Genomic DNA, 19,356 nt, shown 5'->3' on the forward strand with positions numbered 1-19,356 from the left:
TGTATGATTGATTGCATTTTTAGAGAGAGAATACTATAAGCATAAATGGCTCTCAAGCACAAAACTGATCCAAAGTATGTGACTCGCTGAGTTACTAAGTAAATATATAAATACATAAATATGTTGTATTCATTATTATTTACATATTTGAATGTTGTTGTTATAATTAAAGGGTTAGTTCACCCAAAAATTAAATTTATGTCATTAATTACTCACCTTCATGTCGTTCCAAACCCATAAGACCTTTGTTCATCTTTGGACTGTACACATTCAAGGTCCAGAATAGTACTAAAAACTACTTGTTAAAATAGTCAACGTGACTAAAGTGGTTCAACCTTAATGTTATGAAGCGACGAAAATGCTTTTTGTGTGTAAAAACAAAACAAAAATAAAGACTTTATTCAACAAATTCTGCGTAATAGACTGACTTTATTGTTGAATAAAACGCAGCGCGCCCAGTGTAGTCGGCTTCATTAACAAATGACTCTTATGAACCGATTCTTTGGGAGTCAAAAACACACAGCGCAGCCAAGTTCACTTACGAATTGTTTTCCATTGTTCGTGAATCGGAAAATTACTGCTTCTCGGCTAACTCAGAAGTCCTCAAATTTTCGTATTTTTTGCGAGCTGATTCACCGACCGCCCGCTCCACTTTCATCATGGATAAAGGTCTTTTTGCCATCCGACGAAACGGTAACATGAAATCATTAAGAAGATCCCGATCACAGAAACTAGTTAGGTAAGAATCTAAATGTATTTTAGCTTTTCCCGATTGCTAACACATTATAAGTGATTCAGTTTGCCCAGATTCCCAAACCATTCACTCAGTTCTCAAAACAAAGACACATTTCTCAAAACATTTAACAATGACAACATTTGGTAGCAAAACTGATGACACAACAGTCAAAATCTGAGAGAGAGCTGAATGAATAATTTACAGGGGTTTTAAACTCACTCAGTACCAGTAGGCTACTTTAGATGAGGGAAATTTCACTATGTACAGTAAACTGTCACACGTTGTACACCCTCAAACTTGTGATTGTCAACTTTCTCTGTAGCCGTTTGTTATTATGTATGTGTGTCAGAAGACCAATACACTGATAGTACCTTATATACTGTAATAAAATTTGTCCAAATGTGCAGAGGATGCTGAGTTTAGTTTTACTGTAATTGACAGTATACTGTATTGTGTTGCATACTAAGTTCATACATATCTACTGCCAGAAAAAAAGAAAGAAAAAAATCATTGCTGTATTTTACTGTATCTGTAAATTTATTTTTGTATAGTGTAGTAGACAGTGAGCTGCAAAATAATTCCTGAATCCCAGTAAGCGGTATTTTTGTTACAGTGTTACATGAATTGATCACAGTAGTCTGTGTATTTGTTAAGTTTTGTGTGTCACCTGAGGCCAAAGTTTGATTTTGTCAGACAAGAATAAGTTTTTGACAAAAACATTTTATTTTGACCTGGAAGTTTGAGGTTTGTACAAGTTGGTGCATAGTTTAGTGTTTATAGTTGTAAGAAAATGTTGAGTTGTTTCATTTCAACTAGATTAAAAAGTTTGAAAGACAAATTTATATGGATGTTCTGGGTGATTGCTAAAGTGTTGCTAGGTGGTTGCTAGGAGATTCTGGGTGGTTGCTAGGATCTTGCTGCAATTGGGGTGTTGCTAGAGTATGTAGTTGATAGGCTGTTCTGGGTGAACACACACAGACATTCCCACATCTGATAATAACAGAAACTCAAAAATTGTTTGCAAAAAACAGGTTTTGTTGTTCTTTAACTTGCACTAAAACATGTGATTTATGCCATCGAAGTAGCCTGTGTAATATTAATAAAACTGCTCATCTCCTTTAGTGATACAAGGTCAGACTCATTTTGAATCTGTTGATGTTTTTCATATAGTGCCTTTACTTGGTGCCATGATGGATATTGAAATCTTGTTATATATTTTGGTAATGCAATGTTTGTGAACACAATTGTGTATGTCAGGCCATAAATCTCCAAAAACTATGCATTGGCGCTTGCTTTGGTGTTGCCACCCCTCATAGATCTCATGCCACCCCTTTGCCACCCTATAAATAATTTTCTAGATCCGCCCCTGGTCGCTTCATAACATTAAGGTTGAACCACTGTAGTCACGTTGACTATTTTAACAATGTTTTTACTACTATTCTGTACCTGGCTTGAATGTGGTAATTTCATTGCTTTCAATGAAGGATAAAAAACCTCGGATTTAATAAAAAATATCTCCATTTGTGTTCTGAAGATGAACGAAGGTCTTACGGGGGTAGAACGACATGAGGGTGAGTAATAAATGACAGAAATTTCATTTCTGGGTGAACTAACCCTTTAAGTTTACTGCCATATCAGCTTCACAAGCTATTTAATGGCAGATACAGATTCAACATTCAATAAATGTAAATAATACAATAAACACAAACAGTTGAATTGAGCTTTCTGAAAAAACAAGAATAAACAATTTTGTATATACTTAACTTATAAAATATATTTCAAAATACTTTTAGACAGATAATTCATTTTTGTATTACTATGTACTATAATAGATTCCATGATTACTTACACATCAAATTTTAAAGGATTACATTATATAGTACTGTTAACAGTTAGATGAGTAAAAAGTCTGTGTTATTTTAGTATAAATTTAGCTGATTTTGCCATTTGGATTATTTTTCTCTATGTTATTAGTTATTATTTCTGTTTTAGTTTTAGTTATTTTAGTACATCAATCTAAAATCAATTGAAATTATAAATGTTGCCTTTTTTTTTTACATTTTAATTTATTTCAGTTCAAATTTACTTTATTTCCAAGTGACAACATTTTTTTTATGGTTTTAGTTTTAGTTAACTATAATAACCCTGGTAAAAATAAGTTTGAAGCATCAACTGTAACCAGATCAACTGACATACTCAGCTTTTTAATGCAATTTCTGTTTCCCAATTTGAATACTGCTTATTAGATCAATGAGAAGCACATTTTTTATGTGACTACACATTATGAAGGTCTTGTGACCTACAGTACTAGCTACAGTAAGCTTTGTCTTTAAAACTATAGTGCAACTATATTAGGTATAGAGTTAGTAACAAATACTACTCATTTACAGAAGATGAACATTGACCAGTCACAAGAACAGTAAAAAAGTAAAAAGAAAAAACCTTTTCATGCAAATCCTGTGAGACTTTTTACAGAACAAGGGTAATCACCTCAACCCTGTACGAAGTATAATTCTCAAGAATCACTCACCATGTGGGTATTCCCAGGTGCTGTATTCAGGGGGCAGGATGAGGGGACAGGAAGTGGGCACTGGTGTTGAATTACCATCTGTGAAGAAAGGTATGGTGGCCCCTGTGGACAAACAGAACACAGGCGCAGAACCGTCTGAGGATTGGATGTTCTGCTGGCTCTGCGGCGGGACCGGACCAGATGCAAGACCGAACGCGCCGGGAGACATGGTGAGAGGCACGCCGGACGGGTCCTGCTGAGAATGAGACTTGGTGGGAATCTCCTCACTGTCTACTCCTCCAGCCCCCAGCTCACCCTCCAGGTCGTCCTCTACAGGAGGTGCGCTGGGGACTATGGGTGCAGGGCTGAGGCTCGGCATGGCAGGCATCGGAGCGCCTTGAGCAATGGGGTACGGAATGGAGGGAGTCAAGTTAACAGCAACGTTCCCAATGTATATGGGTAACGTGACCACAGCCTCAGGAGATTTTAATGAAACCTGCAAAGAGACAATTTCTCAGATGCACTTCATGACATTAAGCTATTTTTTTTTAGATGAAAGACTACAGTAGTGCAATCTAAAAATATCTTATTTCAATATTTCACGCAAAAATTGAAGTACCAATGTCTGATTTGCGCACAAATCATTCTTTTGAGTTGTATCTTTAATCATTCATTTAACCTAAGACTCATCTGATCCATTGACAAAAAGTTATCTGAATGATTTCTTCATGAATCAGACTGATTTGTTTTTTGAAAATCATCTCAGTGAGTCAAATCTTGTCAAATGAACTGGTTGATTCAGGCCAAAAAACTGCTCTGAATTCAGTTTTTGAAATCATGATTCAGATCTTTTCAATTAATTTGTTGATCATCCAGGTAATAAAAGTGCTCTGAATGATTAATTCAAGAATCAGACTGATTCAGTTCTTGAATTCAACTCACTGAGTCAGAACTTCTTAATTAATCAGTTGATCTGGTTCACAAGAATGCTCTAAATGATTCTTTCATGAATCAGACTGATTCAATTTTCGAATTCAATTCACTGAGTCATAGCTTTTCAAATAACTGGTTCATCCAGGTCACAAAAGTACTCTGAATGATTTATTCATGAATTCAGTTCTTGAATTCAACTCACTGAGTCATAACAGTTTAATTAATCTGTTAATCTGGTTCACAAAACTGCTTTGAATGATTCTTTCGTGAATCAGACTGATTCAGTTCTTGAAATGAACTCACTGATACAGATCTTCTTAATTAATAAGTTGATCCATTGGCAAAATTGATCTGAATGATTAGTTCATGAATCAGACTGATTTGTCTTTTTGAAAATCATCTCAGTGAGTCAGATCTTGTTCAGATCTTGTCAAATATACCGATTGATTCAGGCCACAAAACTGGTCTGAATGATTAATTCATGAATCAGACTGATTCAATTTTTGAAATCAACTCACTGAGTCAGATCTTTTCAATTAATTTGTTTATCCAGGTCATAAAAGTGTTATGAACTATACATTTAAGAATCAGACTGATTCAGTTCTTGAATTCAACTCACTGTGTCAGAACTTCCAAATTAATCAGTTCATCTGGTTCACAAGGAATGCTCTAAATGATTCTTTCATGAATCAGACTGATTCAGTGCTTAACTCGCTGAGTCAGATAATTTTAATTAATAAGTTGATCCATTGACAACTTTGATCTGAATGATTAGTTCATGAATCAGACTGATTTGTCTTTTCGAAAATCATCAGTGAGTCAAATCTTTTCTATGAATTGATTGATCCAGGTCACAAAAGTGCTCTGAATGATTCATTCATGCATCAGACTAATTCAGTTTTCGAAATAAACCCAGTGAACTTTTAAATGAATCAGTTAATCCGGTTCACAAAACTGCTCTGAATGATTCATTCACAAATCAAACTGTACCACAAACGGAAAAGGTTTGGAGTCACATGAAGGTGAGCAAATGATGACAGAAGTGCTAAGGTTTGTAGTGCCAAGGTTAAGATTTCCTGTCCCATACCTGGATAAAATACTCAATGTCTATGAGGCTGCAGCCAGTCAGGCCCGATTGAGGAAGAGGAGGGACGATGATCTGTTCTTTCCACTCTGCATGTTTGCCGGCCTTGACCCCGGCACCCTCAACCTCTGCTATGGGTCGCAGATCAAACACTGGCCGCTTCGTCTTATACGACACTCTCTGTATAGATATAAACAGTTATACTGAATGCCATTATCTGACAGTTTTACATTTTATGTGCATATATTATATCATCAACCACAATTCTGGAAAAATACATTTTTATGAAACTAGACGTCATCAGAATCTTACCTGAATAAGGCTGGCCATCACATAGCCAGTGTCTTTACCAGACTTGTTATGGATTTCAGTAGATAGTTTGATAACCTGTCCAGGAGTGTATCCTCTCAGATCACTGCAAGCCTTCAGCATGAGCGTGCCTGTTTTTACCAGGAGGTAGTTAAACTTTTTTGTTGTCACAGCACAGCTGGGTTGCTGGAAAAAGAAGGGCAGACATTAGGAATTGGCAAGCAAGATTAGAAAAATATTCGAAAAGAAGGATGGCAGGATAATGTGATATTATAATGTAAAATATGTGTGTGTGTATATATTATTTTCTTTCTTTTTTTTTCAGCGTAGCTAATTAAGAAATGTTGGTGAATTCTCACCTCTATGTCTGGCAGCTCATTGAGGTTGAGCACATTGAGAAGGTAGAAGGGCCGATGGGTCTTGTAGTCCTTTGAGAAACGTGGCGTGTCAATAAAAGCCCTAATTTTGTACAAAATCTTCCCAAATGGGCCTTCGAACGAGGTTGGAACAGATGCTACAATGGACATAAAGAAGAAGATTATTTTTAAGGTGTCCTTGCTACAGTGTAATTATACATTTAAGCACTGAGTAACATAAATTGTTGTTAATTGTACTTGCTGTAGGGTTAGGATTGGGGTTAGGTTTAGGGTTAATTGCATGTAATTATGCATATTTTACTGTTATTACTTTAGTAAGTATATGTAATGTGTAACAAGGACATTGTAAAATAAAGTGTTACCAAAGTTATTTTGGACTTGTCAAAATATTTCCTATCCAAGCCACCTTATAAAATAATCATGTCTTTGACAAAACAACAACAATATCTTTCAAGGACCAGAATGCTGGATGATGACAGGATGATGTTAGAGCTCACAGTCAATAAAATGAATCAATACACTTCTAAGTGCCGTCATTCGAAAGCTGTTTTAGAAGTAAAACATAACCTGAAGGCTCAGATGGTCAGACAGATGAATAAATAATAGCAAACCACACAGAAATTCAACTGAAACAACACATTGATATAAACTAGTTTGATCTCTATTTTTCTATCTTTGTATCTGCATGTTTTATGCCAAATGCATTCATGATTAATGGGCTGTAAAGCCCCTGTTATGATTAGATCCTTGTTTACCGTCTGTTTATTTTATCTGTCAGCAGAGGGCGCAGCTGCAAGAGGGCACTAATGCAAGTCCAACTCCACCCACATCCAAGTGTGATGTCAAAAGCCACGCCCGAGCCCAGTATGTCACCTTGTGACTCCCCGCTAAACCAGTTCACCAGAAATCCTGTCCTGCAGGTAATTTCATTGGTTGCAACAGTGATGGGTAGGTTTAGGAATCAGTGTATGCTGTTTGATGACCAATAAAATCTTAAGAATCGGCTGCAGGGTGGCGTGGGCCTGGCTTCTGACGTCACACTTGGATGTGGGCCGGGCTGGATGTCCATCACAGGCCGCTTTTCCACTGTGTGGTACGACTCGGCTCAGCGTTGCGCACGACAACTGTTTAAAAAACTTTGTGCAAACAAATGATTCTGCAGTGGCTGTTACTGACTATTTAAATATAACAGGTTTGGTGTCTCGTGTTTCAAATCCAATGACGCTGGTAGTGACGATCCTCCCTGACCAATCAGTGATCTGCAGTGTTTACACGTCACATTCACTCGTTTGGAGGTGGTACTATTTACCAAGCCGTACCTTGCAGTGGAAAAGCACCAAAAAATGAGCCGTACTGAGCCGTACCATGCAGTGGAAAAGCGCCATAATTATGTAGCCAGGAATATTGCTGTCCTCCCCTGTCCTCCTTGTATACCTCCCCTTAATAGCTCATTACAGGGCATGTGTTTGTGCAAGAAGAGGCAGGCCCATAACAAGAAGACTTTATAAATCTAAGATTAAAATTATACCCTTCTTCCAGCTTCTCTTCATGCTTCAGAGGTACTTAACAGTTTAACACACCTGAGTGTTCTCTGTCTAAGGTGCACAACATCTTCATTTAATGGCTAAAATTGAGTTTCTCTGAATGAAAATGCTCTTAAACTGTTCTGAAATGCTAGTTGTAAAATTGAAGAGAATTACCTGGAATGAGAAACTGAAAAGGAAAGCTGTGCTCACCAGCTGGCAGAATACCTGCAATAGCAGAGAAAAAATTATATTTCATTGCTGTTTTATAATGCTATTAAAGGGTTAGTTCACCCAAAAATGAGATTTCTGTCATTAATTACTCACCCTCATGTTGTTTCAAATCCGCAAGACGTTCGTTCATCTTCGGAATACAAATTAATATATTTTTAATGAAATTCAATAATTGTTTTTTTATCCCCCATAGAAAGCAATGTAATTACCACATTCAAGGTTCAGAAAAGTAGTAAAGACATCGTTAAAATAGTCAACGTGACTACAGTGGTTTAACCTTAACGTTATGAAGCGATGAAAATACTTTTTATGCTCAAAAACAAAAAAAACTAAACAAAAATAACGACTTTATTCAACAAATTTGTCTCTCCCCTGTCATTCTGCTACACCGTTTACGTTCAGTGTTTCCAGGTTCTACATCAGAACGCCGGCTCAGTAAAGTAAAGTTGTTATTTTGTTTTGTTTTGGCCCACAAAAAGTATTCTTGTCACTTGTCACTTCAAGATGTTAGTTAAATTGCTTTCTATTGGGGATAAAAGAACCCTCTTGGATTTCATCAAAAATATCTTAATTTGTGTTCCGAAGATGAACGAAGGTCTTACAGGTTTGGAACGACATGAAGGTGAGTAATTAATGGCAGAAATTTAATTTTTGGGTGAACTAACCCTTTAATGAAAGTGTGCATATCTAATATAGAAACAATAATACTTCAACTAAAAATCATACAAGCACAGCAGATGTCCTAAAGTGCTTCACTTTAGTGAGAAAACAGTATATTGTGGAGCTAGAGGTATCATAAGACAGAAAGACTCAAACATAGGATGGCCTATCTGAGTAGATAAGCACACTGACGGATGTAACAATGCCCTCTTCTGTGCTTTCTAACTGGGAATTTCCACAAACTCAGAGATTATTCAAAGATCTGGAAGGATTTGCATCAACAGCGTATATATTACTTGAATAAAGCACTGTAAATGCACACACCTCCTGTGACACTTAAAAAAAAAAGTTATTTGGCACACTGCGTGTGAATGCGCATGAGCTGCAGCATGCTCCGCCTGTGCTTGTTTATCAAGACTTTCAAATTTGGCAGTAAAATCACTGTAAGGGTGTTGCCTGATTTCAAAAATGTACTTGAGTTAATGCGTGAGGAGAAAACGAGTTAACACCAGCCATCATTACTGTATAAATCTGTTTTTGTTTATAAGTCGAAGCCCCTGACAGGAAAAGACCTCTTAGAGAAAATGATGGGAAATTCACTGACACAAGCAGCTCGGAGAGCAGAGCAGACATACAGTATCAGCTGTCCGTTTGAGCTTGCAGTGTTTGTAAGGAAGGAAGTCCTCAAAAAAAAAAAAAAAAAAAAAAAAGAGGCATTATTACAGGGCCTAGGGTTCACTAAGGCAACACATATACATCATTTACTGTACTTAAAAAAAACAAACAAAAAAAAAACATTTACAGTAGCTTTATGCATTTGGCAGACACTTTATCCAAAGTTGCTTGGAGTGTATTCAAATGTATGAATGTATACACCACACTTTTTTTTACTTCAATAATTTCAAATCTCATGTAAACTGTTTTAATGCATTCCCAGGTTTTTGTTTGACAGTCATCAGTTTATTGTTGTGCATGTAAAACAGGTACTGTGTTGATGCTATGAACACAATGCCGTCTATTTCTGAGAAACAAATCCTGTTCAGGCTACAGAATATCACTTAAGTTCAATATCTGACATCCCATTTAAATTACATTTAAATTAATTTATGGGTAATGACACACATTTTAATTTCACAAATAAGCCATGAATGTTTGTGACAAGTGGAACATGTGTGAAGAGACGTCACCATCCTGTGTTCAGTATTTGCTTTCAAATATTTAATAGAAATACAAAGATACAGATCTCCATGACGTCAGCAGCAAGAGGTCACATGAGGACATGTTTTACCGATTGAGTTCTTTCATAAAGTGTTGTCAAACTGAAAAGAACAGGAAGGGGAAATGATCACAACCCCTTCAAAAGGTCATTTTAAAGGGATAGTGCACCCAAAAATGAAAGTTCTGAACCACTGACTCACCCTCATGTCATTCCAAACCTGTATGAATTTAATTTTGCGGAGTAACAGAAAAGAAGATATTTTAAAGAATGTTTGGGCTGTTTTTTATCCATACAATGAAAGTCAGTTGGGTTTGAAACGCTGCAAAGTTCTGCATAATTAAGGGCGTGGTCACTTGAGTGCCGCTGTTGTCTGTGAGTCGTCACTTTACCTCAGCTAAATCTCAGCCGTATTTGTGCTTGATTATTTTATACAATTATAAAATATGGCTTGCTGCATAATATTCGAGACTGATGTGTGTCTGTGTAGATGTGTATGCATGCGGAAGAAACAGAACACACGTTGTTGGATCGTGGCATTGGCTGAAAGTTTTGTTTGTGAGATTTACTACAATGACAATACCAGGAGGATATACAACTCTGACAGCACTGCTTGGATATTATAACTAAAACTGCTGCACTATTTTGAAAAAATATACTTTGGACACAGGCTCATTTGTTTGTTAGATACGATCGTATACAGTTTTACAACATAAACGCTGCTCAGACTGCATTATTTCTTAAAGAACGATGACAGAGAGCAGATCATTCAGAAGAAATGTTATGCAAACAATGGATAATATATCAATATTTCATGGACAAAAAGTACAATGGACATTTATATTTTACCCAACTGCCATAGATTGGATTCATCTGGCAATCTCTATTATAAAAGGTATGAAGTCCCATTTTGATTTTCCATGCACACCCAACACAAATTACTGGTGTTGGAGCATCTATATCTTAAAAAAAACCCCACCGTAGATTGACACTAAACCTTTAGAACTTTCTGATGATAAAACGTATCTTCATTAATAATTTAGATAGTATCTAGATAGTTAGCTCCTTTGCTTGCTACCATGGTCATGTCGAGCTAGGTGGGCATGGTTTCAGCAACCAGTCACATCAGCTCAAACCACCTCCCCACCTTTTTGCCCATTTTCAGTTATCCGGGAGTGATGTGCGGTGACGCGCAGCTAAGATGGCCGCGGCCTCATTTACGCGTAAAAACTGCTGTTCAGAAATCTATGGGTGACGTCACAGACACTACGTCCATATTTTTTTACAGTCTATGGTATAGACAAAAAACAAAAACAAAAAAACAAAAAATATATTTTTTTGTGTTTCACAGTAAAAAGAAAGTCATACAGGTTTGAAATGACATAATGGTTAGTAAATGGTTTAGAATTTTCATTTTTGGGTGAACTATCGCTGTAATTTTGTCAGAACTATAGCTGCCCCCTAATAGTTGACAAACCATTAGTTGATGAGAAGAGGTTTAATCGACCAAAATTTTATTAGAAAAAATCCACAGGAAGTCACATATCATTCATCGACCTCAAATATGGCTTATCATCTGAAACATGCAAGTAGTTGCAACTTTACATGGCTGCTTGCTTTAACATTAACCTGGCAAATGTGGGCTATTCAGGTGTTTGTGCGGAGTGTAAAAGCTAAATAGTAGTGCGCTTACTCCATGACAGCTAACGTGGAGGCGCCAGTGCAATCACTTGCACTTAAAATATTCAATTTTTGGTCATAAAGATAAGAGTAATAGATCTTTTGAATCTGTGAAGAGTTTACTTTTATTTATGTGCACTTTATGTGCTCAAAACGTGATTTTGTAAAATAATAAAAGCAAACAAGGTACTTTTTTCTGCCGTCTCTCTTTGTGAACTTGAGCGCACCAAAAAAAGAGAAAAAAAAAACGAAACTCCATGTAAACCTGCCTCATAGACATGACACATAAATATAGAAAGCGAAATGTCTACTTTTAAATGAACCAATTCAAATAGAAAACAAATATTCTCAGGTTTTGTAACCAATATGAAATGTGCATATAGGCGCATACACTACTGTGGAAATGACGAGTCAGCATCGTCAACTTCATCACTGCAGCCAAAAATACAGAAAACACTAGTTTATCAATGAATTAATAAAATGTTAAAGCAGTCTCTTTGCGGGTTTCCCCCGACGCATTCATAATCATTACTTATGCTGGTGCACTGTGACAAGCTTCATGTGCGCTTGAACACTGATTGGGCTGTGTAAAGGCTCATTATTATGATTCATATGGTTTATTAATAAACGTGCGATTAGTCGACAAATTGCTTAAAATGAACGACTACTAGTCGACCAGAAAAATCTTTAGTCGAGGGCCGCCCTAGTCAGAACCACACCTTGCCATTGTGTCAGTTCTCCAATGTCGCTGCTGAAACACATCAGACTATATCATTTACAACTTTACAACACCCAAGTTTCAAATCTCAGACAAATAAAGGCATCTCAATCCAGCTACACTGCCCTGACCATCAGAATTACTGTTACTGAGCAATGAAGAGAGGAAATTGAACCCTTAATGGGCAGACCGCATTAGTTCCTGGCAGCCAGCATAAGAGCAATTCAGCATCTCTGTTATCTCTGTTGGCCAGTGGGGTCAGATGAGCACTGTTACCCAGCACATCTGTCCGCGCTGCTGATTCAGACAGCTGGGCTGCTAAAAGGTCTCCTGGAAAGGGGTCATAAACTCGTAGGACAAGCTTGGGCATGTGAACTAACAAGCACTCAGAGAAGTAAAGGCCTGCTGAGACACATACGCCAGGAGCTCACACTTCACCTCGCGGCAGAACATAATGACTCTGTGTGACCTGAACACAGGGGTGAGAGACAGAGAGATGTAATAGAAAGAAGTGGAGAGGAAAACAGTCAGGTTCCAGAAATAAAAGACAGACCTATTGTGAGCTATGAGGTTGTAAATCAATGGTATATGATTTTGGTGAAGCTATCAGACTGCATTATTGCAATTTATTTAAAAAAAAAAAAAAAAAAAAAGTGTTTGTTTGTTTACAGGAACCTGATTTTTTTGTTATACTATCCTCAACAACTTCTTCACGTTTATCATTGTTTTATTTTAAGGAAAAAATATATTTTGCATAAACTATTTCCATTTCACCATACTTTTTTTTTATAATATTAATTCTGAAACTTGAAAAAATAAAGCTCTAAGTGTCTTTAGGGTGTGTACTTTCAACAGGTTAACAGCAAAATTCCTAATCAAAAACTACATTACCCATGATTCTGTCTTTCGCAATGCTTGGGATTGTAGTTCTTTCCCTCGTTAAAGGTGCCATAGAACACGTTTTCAAAAGTCTAAAGTGTCCCCTGAATGTGTCTGTGAAGTTTCAGCTCAAAATAACCCATAGATTTTTTTTTTATTAATTTTTTAACTGCCTATTTTGGGGCATCATTATAAATGCACTGATTCAGCGCGTGGCCCCTTTAAATTCTCACGCTCCCCGCCCCCCGAGCTCACGACTGCTTTAAACACCATAAACAAAGTTCACACAGCTAATATAACCCTCAAAATGGATCTTTACAAGATGTTCATCATGCATCATGTCTAATCATGTAAGTATAGTATTTATTTGGATGTTTACATTTGATTCTGAATGAGTTTGAGGCTATGCTCCGTGGCTAACGGCTAATGCTACACTGTTGGAGAGATTTATAAAGAATGAAGTTGTGTTTATGAATTATACAGACTGCAAGTGTTTAAAAATGAAAATAACGACAGTCTTGTCTCCGTGAATACAGTAAGAAACGATGGAAACTTTAACCACATTTAACAGTACATTAGCAACATGCTAACAAAACATTTAGAAAGACAATTTACAAATATCACTAAAAATAATCATGGATCATGTCAGTTATTATTGCTCCATCTGCCATTTTTCGCTATTGTCCTTGCTTGCTTACCTAGTCTGATGATTCAGCTGTGCACAGCTCCAGATGTTAATACTGGCTGCCCTTGTCTAATGCCTTAAACATGGGCTGGCATACGCAAATATTGGGGCGTACACCCCGACTGTTACGTAACAGTCGGTGTTATGTTGAGATTCGCCTGTTCCTCAGAGGTATTTTAAATAAATGAGATTTATATAAGAAGGAGGAAACAATGGAGTTTGAGACTCACTGTATGTCATTTCCATGTACTGAACTCTTGTTATTTACCTATGCCAAGATAAATTCAATTTTCCATTCTATGGCACCTTTAAAGTCATTAAGTACACAGTCTTATTCCTTTGTATTTTTGTCTGCTTTTCAAATACTTTTTTGCTTCATAATTTTGTAATGTTGTGATTCACCTTGTTGCTGGTTGGTTTAGTTTATGGCTTATTACTCTTTAACAAAGACTTTTTTAACAAAGTCCCTGAAAAACCTAGTCTGTTAAAAAAGTGGGAAGGCACTGTTATTTTTTGTGACATTCTGCTAGGTAGCCCCACCCACTATGAAACCTTATTGGGCCAAAACATCAAGTATTTTCTGATTGGCTGTATCCTGTTGCATGGCAGTTTCGAGCTCAATGTAGACAGAAAACTTGGAAACTTGTCGCATAGTGTAACAAAATAGCTAAAGAATAGAATAAAGTCACGTAATTTAAATTCAGGGGGAAAAAGAAAACATCAGCGATTATTTTTAGCAATAATAAAGAGTTTCCACAAAGTCCACCATCTGTTATAGTTTAAACAAACAGATAGTCCCAAACCTAAATCACTGGAAGAGAGCTGTCTCAAAGTTTTCTGATTGGCTAACACACATAGACGTTTCTTTTTTGTTGTTGAGTGTTGACAGAGCCTAAGGCTGTCACAGACACAACATATTTTTCCTCAAGACATCCATTTCATTGATATCTCTCAGGTAATGGGGACCAAAAAATGCTTTAAACTAGATCCGAGGTTTCATCTGGCAACAGCAAATGTATCCTCTTAAGTACGGACATTTCCTACAATATACAGCCTATAGCTACACATACTGTACACCAGAAAGAATCCATTTTATCAGAAAAAACAGAACACACGTGCACTCTTTAAACATTATCTAAATTGGTTATAATTATCAAGTGGACTGTTTGAAGAAAACAAATGAAAGGTTTCCTGTTTAAATGGGATAACTCAAATCTAACATACTTAAAGTGTTATGTGATACCCAACACTTACAGACAGACAGGAAGAAACCAGAAAGACACGTACTCAGAACAGGAAACTTTTCAGACACAAGCCGCTGATTTTAAGAGGAAAACAATTAAGTCCTTCAAAGCGAGCAAAGTTTTTTTTTTATTGTAGACAGGAGAAAGCCAATTAAAGAATATTTTGACTAGTAATATCAAGAATGATTTAATTTCTAGAATAAAAGAACGTTGAAATTAAATGAGATAATGAACGGAAGTTGGCCTCCTTACCTTTATCGGCCACAGACAGCGTGCTGCTCAAGTACTTCTCCTCAAGCATCCATGATGCATCATTCAGCTTGGACGAGATGCCACATGACCCCACACAGTTGACTTTGATGGCTGCAAAAGGCCAGAGACACAATTCAATTATGATAATCTTATTTTTGGATGATGACAGAATTTTCATATACTATTATATTATATTATGTTTTTATATAAGTAGTATATATGCACACATTTATTTTAAATTATCTGCACAAGTATTTCTCTAAAATTTTTATACAATTATTAAACAAATATAACTTAAAATAATAGTTTAATGTTAAGGAATTATTATTTATGAAAGACAACCATTAAATCTATTCATATCTGACACACCTTGTCACACCTGTTAGACTTCTGATAAGGTTATTTGGCAAAACTTCCTCCACACCTTCATGAATTAGACTTCTTTTAAATCAATCAAGACAAAGAAATGATGTAATGATGGGTCTGATAAATCGAATCACTTCGGATTTTCCCCAGTAAACAGATCTAGTGTCATGTACTTGATGGCTAGATCAACACAGCACATGTTGAATAGGAATGTTGACATTTTTCTTTTTTACTGAACAACCCGTCTGATTTCTACAGATCCGCGGAACAGACATTCCTTACGAATTAAACATTCACTCAGACGGAAAAGCCCCTTTGTTTGGAGTGTTGAGGAGAAAGAGCCATCTTTATTTGCATTATAATTACTTGATGCTAAGCTCTACACATGCCTTAACACAGCGTACCCAGAAACATAAAGACACCTGAACGTACAAAACACAGACAGACAATTTAAAAACCAAAATTCAGGTTGAAATCAGCCTAGCGTTCACAAGATACAGACAAAAACATTTGCATCTGTATTGGCTGTAGTGTTGGCACATTTGCCATTGTTGTGCCACTAACACAGTTTTGATATTAATATTTATTTTGTATGACTTTAGGTGTGACTTTTGAGAAGTCTTTATGTTAAAATGAATGCTTAGATGAACATAAACACCTTACATGACCCTGTCACGCAATTCAAAAATATACAGTGAGTGCAAATCTGAATTTGAGTGAAAAGAGAGACAAACTGACCACTAAGCCATGTGACCACGTGCTGATCTGATTATGTAATGGTGGGAAAAGCCCAAGGAATCTCAATTGGATTGACTCAAAACAGCAGGACAGGGTAAACGCCATCATTACAGCTTCACCCTCACATATGCAACCTTCTCAAAACATTTACCCTTATGGTTTTCCGCAAGCCTGCAGTCATCATGGTACATCAAATTTCGCATTCGCATTCAAAAAAAGATACAGAAACACTGTGGAAAAAAGCAAGACTGATAGAGATAAAGCAGAATGTGAAAGATAAAAAAAGAACAGATGTCAGTGGCACTTCTTAGTAGGGTTGGCTCGATACCACATTTTCGCTTTTGGAACAACTCCATCGCTGGATCCTTATATTGATAAAAATGCTCCTTGATAAAAACAGACGGTAGATTTGAACATGCATGAGAGATCTGTATTTCATCTGACATGAAAATACTAAACCAATACACATAAATATCTGTCAGTATAGGAAATCTCAAGGAACATGGTGATGAAAAAAATATATAGGAGGAAAAATTATATTTCAGTGCTTCTGCGATCTCTCACAAAAGTGTTGCAAACACAAACTTTCTTTTTTCTCCCACTTCATTATTTCCATGACAAACATTTTACAATGCTTCTCGGGGGAAAGCAAACGTTTTGTGAAGGAATGCAAAAGTTGTGTAATTGAAAAGTTTTTCAAGCGAACGCAAATTTTCTTGCAAGTTTTGTGTGAGAACGCAAAAGCATTGAAAAAAAATTTCCCTCCCATTTGTAGCGCATTTCTTATTGAAACAGGAAGCTGGAGCAGATCACATTAAAGGGCTTGTCCCTTTTTTAAATAGCCAATAGCTTTTAGTTTACATCACAACTATGAAGCATTTGCTATATGCTATTGCTAGCTGAAGAGAGATTATTTTACTATAAAAGGGATATATTTAAAATTCGATTGGACAAATATTTGCACACGCCCTTCAGTACAAGATGAGTAATCAATATTTCTAGTTCATTCTCCAAGAAGACAAAGACTATTCATTTTAAATGCATATATCTGCTAAAAGCTAGTTTTGTCAACGTTTATAAATACATTAGCATACAGTTTACCACAAAGCTAATGGACATGAACTGAAAAACGCAAAAATCCAATTTGGATTTCATGGGGTCAAACAAACACTCACTCAGCGTATAAACAACAACTTTGCAGAAGTCTTATCAGATAATGTAATTAGCAAAACATATATGTGTTCTACTGTTTAAAATGCGCAGAGCTACTTTTTACTTTTTTAGTATGCAAGTCAAGGAGATCAGTGCCACTCCATATGGACAGATAAACCACTCGGGGTGAGTAAGGCCACAGTATACTCATCATGAATGAAACCGGGCATCATTTCCACAGAGAAAAAAACGTTTGTTTGCATTTTCAGACAGAGGAAGAGGGGGGGTTCAAATCAGGGCAGGCATAACACACGGCTGGGGAATGTTAAAGCCTGTTTGTGTGTGGCCGGCACAGTCTAAAGCAGCATCAGTTCACCATAGACACAAAACATTTGTGGCAGATGGCAGCATATCACTGGACTGGGCAGGTGCCCCCGCTGGCACACTGGTATGAGTGCCCCTTCCATTTCTAGCACAAATAAGACGACAAAATCCAAAGGAGAGACGGTCCTCCGAGTATGAGACAATTCATGAACGAATAAATAGGCATTAAAGCACCGGTGCCATCTGCTGTGTGCCATCTGGGCACTTTAGCTGGCATGAGGAAACTTTATGCTGACTATATTCTAACACTATATACTAACAAAAGCAGTAATGAAAATGAAAACCATTCTGTATATTGTGAAGAAGAATAAAAAGAAGAAGAAGAATTTAAATTCAGACTGATGTATAGAGGGTATGCCTTGACGTCACTTTCCCACCGGAACACGCTCCCTCAGTCGGACTGAGTGGCAAAAGAACCTGCTGCATGACTGGATTTAATAGGGGAAACTGTGAAAATGCGAGTAAAACAAATGATTATGAATGAAGGTTGGGCTCGAAAGTGTATCGTCAAAGAAACCTAATCCATGGATATTGACATGCAGCCAGGAATCATTTATATGTGTCAGATTTCGACGCCGGAGAAATACATAAAGCAAATCTGGTTGTGAATACTTTATATAAATACAATATAGGTAGGTCTAAATCGGAGTAATAACTTATTTCAACATTATATATATATCGTCATATCGTTCAGCCCTAAAACTTGTATAGTTTTTGTCAGTATTTATTTAAAAACACCCAATTATGCAGAATATAAGATGGTAAATATTTAATTGATGAGTTGTCAACACAATATACAACAATACAATATATAGGGTATAATTTTACCCCAAAATCCAATGTTTTGACACAAAATTATAACAACTGAAAATCCAAGTTTCTCTGCCTGGAGTCCAGTTGTTTCTGTGAATTGCAGCGATCCATTGGCTTCTTTTTTCTGTATTCGGCAGTCTTTAAAAATAAACAGTCCATTTGTACAGTCAATCGCAAAGCTCTTTTTCTGTTTTGGATGTGTTTTGTGTGTTTTTCGTGGCATTCCCGCTGAAAACCAATGCTGCCACTCAGTGGGCGTAACCGCAGTCATAACGGCCGACGGTGACGTCACATGCATATCCTCTATACTGAATTAATCGGACTTGTAACCAGCCGATTCAACAAAAAGTACAGATTTGAAAGAATGATTCATTCACAAATCACACATCAAAATGAGCAATTAGAAGCAGAATAAATATTTTAGAAAATAAAATGAAAAAATTATATTCATTAAAGAAATTTCTTTTAACATGATTTTTCCAGACCTATAAAATAATATTTAATTTTTCATTCATTTCTGGATGTTCCACGAACATGGAAACCTTTAGCTTTAGCTAACATATCAAAAATAATATATGAAATAAATATAAAATATAAAAACCAGTGTATGATTACACTGCTACATGTTTTGACATTTTTTAACAAATGGGCATTACAGCTCTAGTGAGCCCCTGTAAATATTAGACTAAGTGGTTCACAACATGACAAGTGTTACTGTCTGTATCAGCCATGACTGAAAAACTCAGATATTACAGGAAGTAACAACCAAACAGAGGATGTTCAGACACTTCTGTTTGGAAGTGTAGAAGTAAAAGGTCATGGTGACAGTGAACATGGCCACTGAAATGAAAGCAGTGCTTGCGC

At 36.5% G+C, this 19,356-nt stretch overlaps 1 protein-coding gene across 2 annotated transcripts in view; it reads right to left on the reverse strand.

The window, feature by feature from the left end:
• Positions 1-19,356, reverse strand: part of arrdc1b (arrestin domain containing 1b) — a 47,126-nt gene that overhangs the window by 5,691 nt on the left and 22,079 nt on the right. Inside the window, exons 2-7 of one of the 2 annotated variants that reach the window (XM_067376327.1) lie at positions 15,040-15,150; positions 7,649-7,699; positions 5,931-6,085; positions 5,575-5,757; positions 5,266-5,442; positions 3,267-3,741 (exon numbers count right to left, since the gene is read on the reverse strand). In XM_067376327.1, coding sequence (XP_067232428.1) covers positions 3,267-3,741; positions 5,266-5,442; positions 5,575-5,757; positions 5,931-6,085; positions 7,649-7,699; positions 15,040-15,150 — 1,152 coding nt within the window. The remainder of the gene's footprint in view (positions 1-3,266; positions 3,742-5,265; positions 5,443-5,574; positions 5,758-5,930; positions 6,086-7,648; positions 7,700-15,039; positions 15,151-19,356) is intronic. The other variant, XM_067376328.1, reaches the window with a different exon arrangement.

Source organism: Chanodichthys erythropterus, chromosome 22 (genome assembly GCF_024489055.1).
Source record: "Chanodichthys erythropterus isolate Z2021 chromosome 22, ASM2448905v1, whole genome shotgun sequence".
In the NCBI taxonomy this organism is placed as follows: Eukaryota; Metazoa; Chordata; class Actinopteri; order Cypriniformes; family Xenocyprididae; genus Chanodichthys; species Chanodichthys erythropterus.